General features: G+C 34.7%; 1 protein-coding gene across 4 annotated transcripts in view; it reads right to left on the bottom strand.

The window, feature by feature from the left end:
- Positions 1-1,142: 1,142 nt before the first annotated feature.
- LOC111863471 overlaps positions 1,143-12,615 on the bottom strand; it is a 74,764-nt gene continuing 63,291 nt past the window's right edge. For 3 of the 4 annotated variants that reach the window (XM_023849818.2, XM_033751081.1, XM_023849819.2), the window contains 4 exons: positions 11,070-11,150; positions 9,105-9,258; positions 6,684-6,904; positions 4,553-5,439 (listed from right to left, as the gene is read on the bottom strand). In XM_023849818.2, the coding sequence (XP_023705586.1) occupies positions 4,576-5,439; positions 6,684-6,904; positions 9,105-9,258; positions 11,070-11,150 (1,320 nt within the window). In that variant the 3' untranslated portion in view covers positions 4,553-4,575. Of the gene's footprint in view, positions 2,572-4,552; positions 5,440-6,683; positions 6,905-9,104; positions 9,259-11,069; positions 11,151-12,615 lie in introns of those variants that run through there. The other variant, XM_023849820.2, reaches the window with a different exon arrangement.

Genomic DNA, 12,615 nt, shown 5'->3' with positions numbered 1-12,615 from the left:
GACCCACTTGTACGCTAAGCATCAAGAGACTCAGACTCAACCACTGCAAGGCTAATTAAGTAATTCCTTACTTATGGAACAAAACAGTATTTGGACCCAAAATCAAAAACAAATTCAGAACAGATATATAAGTTTATATGGTGGCAGCTTCAATGAATTATCAAGTTTATTTTCTGATAGAAAGTGAGATTTTATAGAGATCTAACCATCTATTGTCTACAATAGTAACTACAGGACACAATGCTCTGACAGCTAATTACACTTTATTAACAATTTAACAATACAGGTTGTTTTGAGCATCCCATTTAAAATGAATAACCTTTATTAATTTGGATATATTTTAAATGTACACTGGAACTATTTCACAAGTCTAGAATGACCACCTGCCTTAGAGGGTTCTGCAGGATAACATTTTCTCCAAGTATGGCAAGACACAGATAATGATAGGAACAAGAGTTTGATTTCATTACCCTTTGTAAACGTTGTAATGAATAGAATTCAATTAATTTAACTGTTCTATGTGGTGCTCTCATTGTAGAATAACATATTATGAGTACTTCAGTACGTACCTCCATTTACTGTATATTTTCATGTAGATACATTAGTCTAATAATTTTATTTAACATACAGTACCCTCATAACAATAAAGTGTCAGACTCAAAATTGTTAGTCCATATAACTCTATGTTTAATTCATCAGTAACTGTACGAAGCAAAGATTTAAATTATATGTTAAAAGTAACAATTCTTTGCTTATTCTGCAGTGCAATGAAGTTTTATTAAGCTTTCTAAATACGTAATTTTATATAGTTTGTTATGCAGGAATTTTTTTTAATGAGTTTGATTTGTTTCATTCTGGTCCATCACACTAACAATTACAAATATAAATCACTCCGTCCAATGTGACCTGTAAGTTTTTTACTACATTAAAACTTAACACCCTTACATGTTTCGGTCTCTGTGGACCATCTTCAGAGGGCAAACATCACTACAAATAGGAAACCACCATCACATAAGTTGTTTAGATGTAAAGTACGTACACTTATATACTACAATACATAGTACACAAAATTGAACATTTCACAAACAGACCGAAACATGTAAGGGTGTTAAGTTTTCATGCAGTAAAAAACTTACAGGTCACATTGGACGGAGTGATTTATATTTGCAGGAATTTTTTGTTTAATTTGGAACATTTCCCTTAAATTTTAATTTAAGCAAGGAAAAAGCTGATAATCATCCTGCAAAATGACTTCTGGTGATCAGTTCTATTACTTCCTAAGTATATCTGAAAACTAATGTCTCTTGAATAATTCTGTCAAACTAACGTATTTGAACACATTTTATAGGACCAGTCCCACATCTCACTTACTTATTTCCTTTAGAAACGAAACAAAAGCAAATGAAAATAAGAGGAGATTGAGTGCGGTTTCAAACTCAGTATTGGAAGGATCCTCACTCAAGATTCCATACTGTGTACGAAACTGAGGAATCAGAAAATTCAGTACATTTATGCTGCAAAGGTTTCACATAAATGGTTACATCCACAGTTAACATAGGGTATACATTCCGTGATGAAGTCCAAAAAAAACAAATTTCACATATCACTTAATAAAACAATTAATATAACACATATTTTGGACCAAACTGCACAGAAGACATGCATTTGTTCATTACTCATACTACCCTCTCTCTAGTCTTCTCAATTTAGTCATGTGCTGCTCTCTGTAGCACCCACACAGAAGCACGAAAATAAAACATCTTCCAGAAATCTACCTTAAACAACAAATACATGTCTATACATCTACAGTACTGAGAAATCTGAAACATAAAGTTTAACAAACTTACCATCTATATCTAAACAGATTAATTAAGATAAATACCCAGTTCATGAACTGAATTTAACTGCTGCACTGCCTGGGGGAAACACTGAATGTAGAAGTGCCGCCATATTTAATCATACTTTCTACCCTGAACTGAGACTCTTCAGCCATTCTTTTTAATATTTTCAGTAACTGTGGTAGGATAATATACTTTAAAGAAATAACTGCCCAATTTTCTCTTTTTAGTCCCCCCCTACTCTGCCTTTTTCAGTATGTGTCTCTGTACTTTAATTCATCCCCACAGTATGTCAAGGCATCTCATGATATAATTGGTCCACAAGTGTCTGCTACAAAAGAATTACTACATCACTCTGACAAAGTTTCTTTTGAAGCCACAAAATATGCCTCAGTATCTTTAATATTACCAGTATAAATTTGGAAGCAAAATACGGATGAGATTTCAGATTGTAACTGCTTCTCTTCTAAAACAACCTACTACCTACACAGGTGATAATTACGAACCATATGATGTGCCTTAGAAAAATAGAGAAATTGTTTAAAAAAGGAGATGGCTGAATCTTGATGAATGTGGCATATCTGGAGTTTGTTACATCAAGGGCTCCTCTGCTTTTCTTCTTATATGCATATGAATTCTTCTAATCTACAGCAAGTATGTACTGTTCATGAGGCCAACTGTGTTCACGGCAACAGCTGTAGTAGAAGTTCACTGACAGAAAGTATGCAACAGGCTGGAAGTCAATAAGAACATACCTATTATCTACGAGTATAGGACAATGTATCTTGTCCCTTGTCCCAAATAACAAATTCAGTCTTACATCTTGTATGGAAATTTTTAAAGCTTCTGACAAGGAAATAGCCGAGGATACACGTACACCTAATTAAAAAGCATCCATTACGTGATTTCTATGTGTCTTACTTTTAGTCTTTGAGCATAAGTTTCAACAGTTTCTAGTTTTACATTCCTACGCAACATGAGTGTGAATCTTCAACAGAAAGGTAATATAACTTTAGCTCATTCCCTGAAACTCTTCTTAAGCATATAACTGTGGTATTCTTAGTCTTTGAGCAGATCACTAACCATAACACAAGAGCAGGGCCTTCTGTAATTAATGTATATATTGTTTGTATTATCTCATATATATTCCTGAACTTTATGCTTGGTAGTGTTACATAATTGGGGATATCTGATTAGGTATTGTGCAAATTTTCAAGACTGTTTAGCAAATATTTTGCTCTCATTTTTATCCGCCAACAAACATTAAAAAATAGTTTTGTATCTGTGATTTCAATGATATGGGAACAAAACAAGGACTGCACCTTTATACATAATTAAATAATATATTAACTAGTTTAATCTTCAAGGAGTGCATCCAGTTGTGTTAGTTTACATTTCTTTATTGATTTTTCTGTCTCCAACACACCAACTATCAAAATCTCATTCACATTTCACTGTGTATAATGAGTTCATTGATCTTAATGGTATGGCAGTATGCTACAAAATTTCGGCTTATAAAGCCATCCTCAGGCAGTATACATTTTAACTCTTCTCAAACTACTGAACTGAATTTTATATGAATTCCTATATTACAATATAACAACTATTACTAATGTATCTGACTTTACACATAGTTAATATATTCAGCATTTTTATAGAATTAATAATATTATTGTAAGGATATTAAAATTGAAATGAAAGTTCTCTATTAAATGGGTGCCTAGAGATATACATAAAGGCATCTATAAGAAAATAAAAACAATATAAAAAAATTAAAGTTTTTAAGTTATAAAATGATGAATTAAAATGTTGCGCATTATGCCATGTTTAAATATCCCATGCATAAATACTATTTATGTTGGTGTCCATCACTGCAATTATGATCATGGTCTAGTTTGTTTTATTTCTACTCCAATTTGAGTTCCTTATGGAGCAGTCGTATTGTTTGGAACTAGTTGTTGTGATATTCCATACTGTTTAATTCTATGCTTCCCTGTCTGTTTCTTTTTTATTTTATGGGTTTATCCACCTGGCTTCATTGTATGTTGGAAGACTGGTTACAATCTGACATATAACGAAGCCAGACACTGAAGCACAAAAGTTGGATAAACACATAAAATAAAGAAAACCAGACAGGGAAGCATAGAATTAAACAGTATGGAATATCACAACAACTAGTTCCAAACAATACGACTGCTCCATAAGGAACTCAAATTGGAGTAGAAATAAAACAAACTAGACCATGAAAATAATTGCAACAATGGACACCAACACAAATAGTATTTATGCATGATATATTTAAACACGACATAACGAGCAATATTTTAATTCATAATTTTATAACTTAAAAACTGTTATTACTTTTATGTTGTTTTATATTCTTATATATGCCTTTATGTACATCTCTAGGCACCCATTTAATATAAAACTTTTATTCCAATTTTAATATCTTTATAATAATATTAATTCTAATGAAATCCTGAATATATTAACTATGTTTAAAGTCAGTTACATTAGTAATAATTGTTATATTGTAATATATGAATTCATATAAAATGCAAGTCAATAGTTTGAGAACAGTTGTTAGTGTATACTGCCTGAGAATTTATAAGCCGAAACATGTAGCATTATGCCATACCATTACGATCAATGAACTCATTATATATAGAAAATGTGAATGAGATTTTGATAGTTGCTGTGTTGAGATAGAAAAAGACAATAAAGAAATATCAACTGGTTAGTCATTATCAGCATAATCATCTTCAAAGTCATCACCAACATTGTCACCATAATTTTCCTCGCTATGATCATCTAATTTTATTAACGAAACAGTACTGCTATCTGTAGTCACATCAAGTAACAGAGGATCCTGTGGAAGCCTTTCCTCATCACTGTCTTGTGGCTCTAACAGTTTCTTTTTCTGATCCCAAAAAGAATAAGGGAATGAATGTATCAACTGCTGTCTGTGACTGTTACAGGGTCGTGTTTTCACAGGATCACAACGACTGAACTCGCGAAATAATGCATCAGACTTCTCATCAATACTGTAGTCCCGGGGATATGTAGCACCAACATTCTGAAAAAACTGGGAGCGGGAGTACTCTGGATCTGTCACAAGGTGTGTTAGAGAGTGACGACCACCACTAACAACATATTCATGTCGTTTCCTGGAAGCCGAACGATGATTCTTTCTTTGGCATCTCTCCCACGAGCCATACTCGATGTCAGTAACTATAGCAGGAGGTGAATGCAATCCAGCCACTCCCTCATCAGGTTCATGACAGTACTGGGGCATAGAGGTGTTGTAGTCCCTGGCCATCACTTCATCCACACCTTCAAGACTGTGTCTGTGTTTTATGCTAGAATCTCCCCCCTGAGAATGACACGATGTGTTGTAACACACTGGGAACTCAAAGTGATAATCTGCATCAGGGCTGTGAACAAGAGGTGATAGTCTTGCTGCCATATCAAGTGACTGCTGATGAGTGACTAAGTTAGGCGCTGGTGGATTCTCCAAGCTTCGATATCCACTGTCAGCACGCAGCTGCTGCAGTCTGTGTGCTTGTCTGTCATTGCTGCCATCAATTCCATAATTTTGGTGCTGAAAATATTTAAAAACCACTTACCGGGCAATAAATAAAAATGGCTGTATTTGGAAATGAAATGTGGCAAAGAAGAAAGCTTTAACAGACTTTACTGATACCACTGGCAGGTAACAAATAATTTTGACTAGCAAACAAACATGTTAAAAATATACTTAAGTGTCTAAATCTTTTGAGAGTGAAGGCTCGGTAAATTCAGACTTTATTTATACAGGTTCAACTTCTTCTTTGCAGTCTTTCAGACCTCACTTACACAGATGAACATCACACTGCTTGGTCACAGGACCTATGGTCTAGAACAAGAGGAATGTTTTGTCCTCATAGTCCTATAACTAAAGAACAGAATTGTGTGTCTCTCTCTCCCACACACACACACACCCAAGTGGGTGTGCACGCATCCACACACTATGTGTGTAGTCAGTCACCAGGGCTCAGAGCATTTGAAACCCAGAACCCACCATCTGCTATGAGCCCACCACATGCCATCTCCTACCTAACTTCCCTCATCATATCCCAATCTTGGGACGCTGGTACAGAGCTCAGCAAGGTGGAGAAGCATGTCTGCTAAAATATGGCCTTGTTGCCTCTTCTAAAACAGCCCTGGAATATACCTTCCTCTTCCAGTGGGGAGCTGGCCAAACTTCCATCCGTGCTGGTGAGTTCTAGTTCCAAGTGACACAAGAGTTGGCACTGTGACATGTTGTACCAGTGGGCTCCACAATTCATTAGACTGTAAGTGATAATAGGGAAACAAGGAGGAAGTGATGGACAAATATATTTATGAGAGGAAGGTGGAAGAAGGAGAGAGGAATGGAACAGAGAATACAAAGTCTGCTGGAATGAATGCCAGAAATTCAGGCATCTGTACTTTATGAATGAAAACAGATTTGAGGGTGTTGTATGCAATATTTTACTCATCAATTGAAACCGTTTCTTTTAACACATGAGGTGAAAAGATGTTAGGTGTGAAGCGCTTCTAAATAAGCACCATCTCTAGCTCTGTACACAGCACACCTAGTGTCCATATTTTGCTAGCTGAACTGTAACAGGTCCTTTGTAATGTCTGCAGTTGCTGCAGTGATCAGCAAAACAGTCTGAGTTTATGATTTCACAGCCAGTACCAGCATCATCATTTCTGTTTTCATTTCTGAGCTGCAGATGTCTGAGTTCCTGGGATTCTTTCTGGTAGTGTGTGCATTAAATATTGCAGACGTACTTATATCCATATAAAGTCTAACATTACCTGATCAATGAAACTGGTGTCTGTAGAATAACCTTCATTATCTATGGTGTCAAATGACTCATTACTGCCATCAAACGACAAGTTATCAAACTGGTAAACACTGTGTACTTCCGTGCACTCCATTCTTGAGTTGGCTGCAGTGACATACATTTGTCGGCGAGTAGTATGTGATATTTCTTCACTGCTGTAACTGACAGCTCCAGCCACCTCTACCGCACTCCCTGCATATAAGAAAGTTTTTTTTTTTTCCGTTGGTTAAGATAGCACACAGTGAGTTCAGTAGTTATACTGAAGATCTCATTAAACGAAACTTGAAACTGCATTGAACCCATGTCATGACTGTGCTATATATCATTCATTAACTAAATCCAGATATCTCATGACAACAGTAAATCTTAACTAAAATCCAAATAATATCAGTCTATGCAAAAAAACACGTTAAATATATTACGGTCTCCTTTCTTCCACATTCCCTTCTATCTCCTTCTCCTCCTACTTCTGTTTCTAACTTTCTAGCATCATCATTGCCACATGTACATGATGTATGAGAAGTCAAAATAAACTATTTAAACTGATGACATGAGAACCTCTCATTCATGCACATACAAACTGAATTTGTAAAGCAGAAGGACTCAATAAAAATACTTCTAATATCCACACCTACAGTAAATTTAAAAAATATTTACCAACTTCCCCCAACGTACAGAATCATCCTTGAGAAGATGACAGATCAACTGTTGAAAAAAGAAATTCCCTGCACATACAAAAGTTGAAGGTTCTTCACCATGTTCAATAAAGCCTGGCAACTGACCTTTTACCGAGACAATTTATCCACCTTCCAGTACAAATTCACCTAAGTAACAGCACATAAGATAATTCAGACATTTCTTATGGCCATTTTCCAGTTTCAAAGTTAAAGTGACTAGCCATACTGCACAATGAGGAGCATCACAAATTGTGCTCTCCGTCAGATAATCCCAAGCTAATGAAATGAAGAAGCGCGAGATGTGTGGGACATGTTGCATGTATGGGAGGGATTATAAAAGCACAAAAAATGTTTGTATAATAATCTAAAGGGAAATGACTACTTGAAAGAAATAGGAACAGTTGGAAGGGCAGTATTCAAATAATCACAGGCAAACAGTTTTGGAAGGTTTGGATTGGCTTTATCTCACCCAGGGTTCGTACAAATACCCTACCAAATCATACAAGATTTTGCTGAGCTCCCACACAACACCCAGGTAGCCAGCAGCTGAGCTACAGCTGTTCACTGTCAACAAGGACCCCTATTTGCAAAGGACTGCAGAATGAGGAAACACAAGCCTACTGCCCAACAGGATAAGACATTAACTTATCCCTTTTACACTGGGAACTGATGGCCTGGCAAATACAAATGCACATTAAACATTCTACTGCCAAGTCCTCATTCTAACATATTTCAAGAGTCCTCAAAGAATTGTAAAGAAACAACTAATCACTACTGGTACTTCTGATAAATTAATACATTAAATTGTAGTTTCTCTTGAGGACTCCCTTTATAAGCAAGAACATTTCTAACTTTTACCTTCAGAACCTTAAATGCATGGCCTGAGCTTGGAACAGTCCATTTGTCGAGCATCTGTGAGAGTCTAGAGTCAGTCAAGAGGTGACTGGGTAGTGACAGGAGAGAATAAGTGAGAAGACTAAATCAGGGTTAGACTACCAGTGGAGGACAAACTCAGCTCCCAGCTGGAAAGTTAATGAGTGTATGAAACAAGTGAAGGGAATTATATAATTAAAGTCTTTTTTAAATTTAGAACATTTTAGTGATCTCTCTCATATAATTACATGAACTTCAGTCTGTATTGCAAAAACTGGTGACTGAATTATATCAGGATCTATGAAAATCAACATAATTTATTAAGTTAACATGAATCATAATTGGAGATCAATAAACCTATCCTGTGTGTGGTTCATCAGCTTAAAAACTGGAAGGGTTTAATTTTGTGTCTTAGCTGAACAGAAGAAACTGGATGTGATCTCTTCCTGCTTTCCTCACTGCTGTTATTAGCTTTGCCTGAACCACTCCACAGTTGGCAAGTCACTCAGTACATTCCCAGGGACACAAAACTTCATAGTTTCTGAGTTATGCAAGGTAGATTTATTACTGAACCCTTGGGAAGAACCCCTGAGGTAAGATTATGCAAAGAGGAGAGATGAAGAAGGTTTTATCACTAGCCTTCTCAGAAGGATGAGCAGATTGGCACCCACAGCATGAGACTGATCAGTTACAGCAATTTTTGTGTCATTAAGGCCAGGGATTTTCTTAACTAGTTGAGCTGCAATTAGCTACTCAAGAAGGACTTAGTTCCATGAAGACAGTATTGTTCTTCTGAAACTTATGACTTAAATCCAATGTAATGATGGGATAATGTAACTAACCTGGATATATCTCAACAGACGACTGACTGCGTTTGAATGATGCTGCTGTTCTTAAAGTTGAGGCAACAGTTTCTTTATTGAGGACACTTTGGCTCAACAAATATTCATTCTTTGCTAGCATGGCACGAAGACTCCATAACTGTCGATACTGGTACTAGTAAAAGAAATTCACATTAGCTAATCGCAGACTGACGCACACAAAAGTACAGTTATAAAATTTTGTCAAGAATTTAATTCTAACTCATTTTTTTAATTCTCTTATATGTGGTGTATATCACAAACCCCTTTGGAAAACACATTTACATATTCTGTTTACAGAGGATTGTAATGTAGTTATTTACATTACACTACCCTGTGTTATCTTATTTTACAGTAACAATGTGCTTGCTAAACTTAAGCATATGAAACCGATTACATCTAGTTTTCGACTCATTTTGAAAAAGTCCTTCTTATGATCATAATTTTTAAACGGTAGTGACAAGCACTGTAATTTTATATCTCTGACTATAAATATTTGATTTTCATGTCTGCTTTATGCAGTACAATCTTGATGTGTGAATCTATTGAAATTTTACTGCCAGAGTGGTTGCTAGAGTTGGGATGGTTTCAGAAAACTAAAAAGTATGAGATTTATCTGGTAAAGATGTCAGTTTTTGCAATGAGTAAATTAAAAACAGATTCTGAATGGACGTGGTACACATGGTGCCATTCACAAACAAAATTAAAATCTGTAGGCAAATGATATTTATATTGGAAATTAATACTCCTGAGTTACTGAACTACACAATTATTAATAACTTCAAATGCTGACAAGGAACATTAAGAACATGAAACAAATGAAGAAAGTTGCATTTTCATCAGTTTATTGCACAAAATGCATCCACATAAATGGGAAAGGCATGTAATGAATATATTCAAAGTTCTTCATAAAACTGAAATCTTGTCAATATACTACTTTACCGTTTTTTCTGTAAAAGAAAATAGACAATGATTTGGAATTACACCAGAATTCTGTCACCATAAAATTTAATGGGTGAAGTGCACTATTCCCAGTTCAAACAGAAAGAAATATAGTACAGCAAAGTCCTAGTTATCTGAGATAGAAGCATGTGGAAGTCTCACCTGACCAGCAAAGATTTCAAAGAAAAATTACCACTCTTATAAGTTTACTAGAAACTAATCTGCAACCTTCATATGTTCACCCACCATGCAGTAGTTCTGTCAGCTGCTACTGGCAGTGCTACCTGTCACCCTTCCTCATGCAGGTGCCATAATAGTAGAGGCTGCTTGGATTAGTTATCATGTTTCAGCACATGAATACAAAATCTATCTCCCAGCAACCTCCTATGTCACCTATGAAGACTCCCATGGAAGAATTAAAGTGAAAATCTGCTCTTTTGACTGTGTAATTTGTTTCTGTAAGAACTTGTCATGTACAGTGGAAAAGGAATAGAATATTACCTGAGCCTAAGGAGAAAGGCCATTTTAATAACATCCCAAAATCAATATTCAAACTTTCTGAGTAATGCCTATAAAATCTTGGAGGGGTTAATCTTGCAATGCGAAGTTCCTCTTTTTTTGTTTTAATTTAGACTAAAGATTTGTCAGAGGGCATTAATACACATGTGTAACTGAACATAATTAATATTTAATTAAAACAGACAACCTAAACAACAGAATAAAATCAAACCAAGCCAAACTAAACCTAACTTAACATAACCTGCAATAATCTGTCAAAGGGTGAGTATATATTTATGGTAGCATGGAATGGGTTACAAAGGATAAACTTCAGTTTTCCAGTTTTCTGTTTAGCTAGCAGTAACTGTCAGCCAATCAGGATCAACTTCTAAAACTATTATCTTAACCTTGTGAAAACCAGTCAATTACATTTTACTTTTAAATTTCTTTTCTATTAGATAAATATTCTGAACATTTCCAGCCATCATGCACCACAAACATACTTACTTGTGCACTTTTTCCGCAGGAGAAGTATCGCGACTCATCACCTCCATGCACAATATAATCCACTTGATATTCATGGTTAACCTGGCCAACATACAGACATTATTACCCAATAAGTACTTAGCAAGCAATTTTAGATTCATCCATTAATTTCATTATCAACATCTGCCTTTTAAAGTAAGGTTTATGACCTCTATTGGATCAATATGCTAATACAGTTACAATTGTTACAAAAATCAGAAAGATATATAGGTATTTTGGACTATTCTGTACTGCTCATGAAATGTGAAATATTATACATTTAGAATTTCATTAACACATTTACAGTTGTCATGGTTATATAATGCAGAATTTAGCTATATCAAAATAAATGTGATGTGGAAAGATAAAGTAAGTGGTTTGAATTATACATTTCAACACTGGCCCTGAAGGACAAAGCAAGCAATGTAAGATCTCAGTAAGAATAGCTGAACCCTCCAACAAGGAATGACAATTGTGATGGTCACCACTTCATACACTCCTGTTAAGCTTACATACATACATATTGATTAGCATTCTGTTAATCCATACAAGGTCAACTTATAACCTATTTAATATAGAACCTGTTGTAGTAAAATAAAATATAAAAGCAATGTCATATAATCATAATAGATCCCCGAATAAAAAACAAAACAGCACAATTCTTAAATATAAATGCACGTGTCCTTACAAAACAATAAATGTAACAATAATACAAGTTTACAATAAAAGTCCTCCCACAGTTACTCAGAGTATTCAAAATAGAAAGTTTAATTGAAAAGTTGTTTGATAATATTCATCAATACTATAGAATGCATGTTCTGTAAGATAAGTTCTTAATAAGGGTTTGAAATGCTTAATATCTGTAGATTGCATTTTAATATATATTGGTAAGTGGTTACAAATCTTACTTCCAGAGAAAAGTACTCCCTTCTGTACTAATGTTAAATTTGTGGATGGCAAATGTAAATTATAGTTGTAACGTGTATTGATATCATGAATATCAAAATTAGATATAAAAGTAACTTTTATGACAAAAACAATAACTGAGAAAATATACTGAGACTGAAGTGGCAATATTTGCAGTTTTTTAACAATTCCTGGCGCGAATCATATCTATCCGAAATGCTAATGACTCTTGTAATTCTTTTTTGAATTTTAAAGATGCTCTCATGGAGATAAGAATTACCACAGAAAATAATACCATAAGACAAAATAGAGTGTACATAGGAGTAATAGATCATCTTCATTGAGTCCAATGACATAAATGTCTTTATAGCCCTAATTGGATAACAGGCCTTATTAAATCTTAACGATAATTTAGTGATATGGTCCTTCCATGATAAAGCACTGTCAATGTTTACTCCCAGAAATTTAGTACAATTGATACTAGTAACTGAGTTGGTAGATATTATTTCCATTTTCATTTCTTTATGTTTTTTCAAGAATAATTGTAAAAGATGTGATTTTTCACAATTTAGTGTTAAAAATTATTATGCAACCAAGTAGTTATTTCATTTAGGACTAAGCT

Source organism: Cryptotermes secundus, unplaced genomic scaffold (assembly GCF_002891405.2).
Source record: "Cryptotermes secundus unplaced genomic scaffold, Csec_1.0 scaffold2860, whole genome shotgun sequence".
NCBI classification, from domain to species: Eukaryota; Metazoa; Arthropoda; class Insecta; order Blattodea; family Kalotermitidae; genus Cryptotermes; species Cryptotermes secundus.
This window is presented reverse-complemented; position numbering and strand designations above follow the sequence as displayed.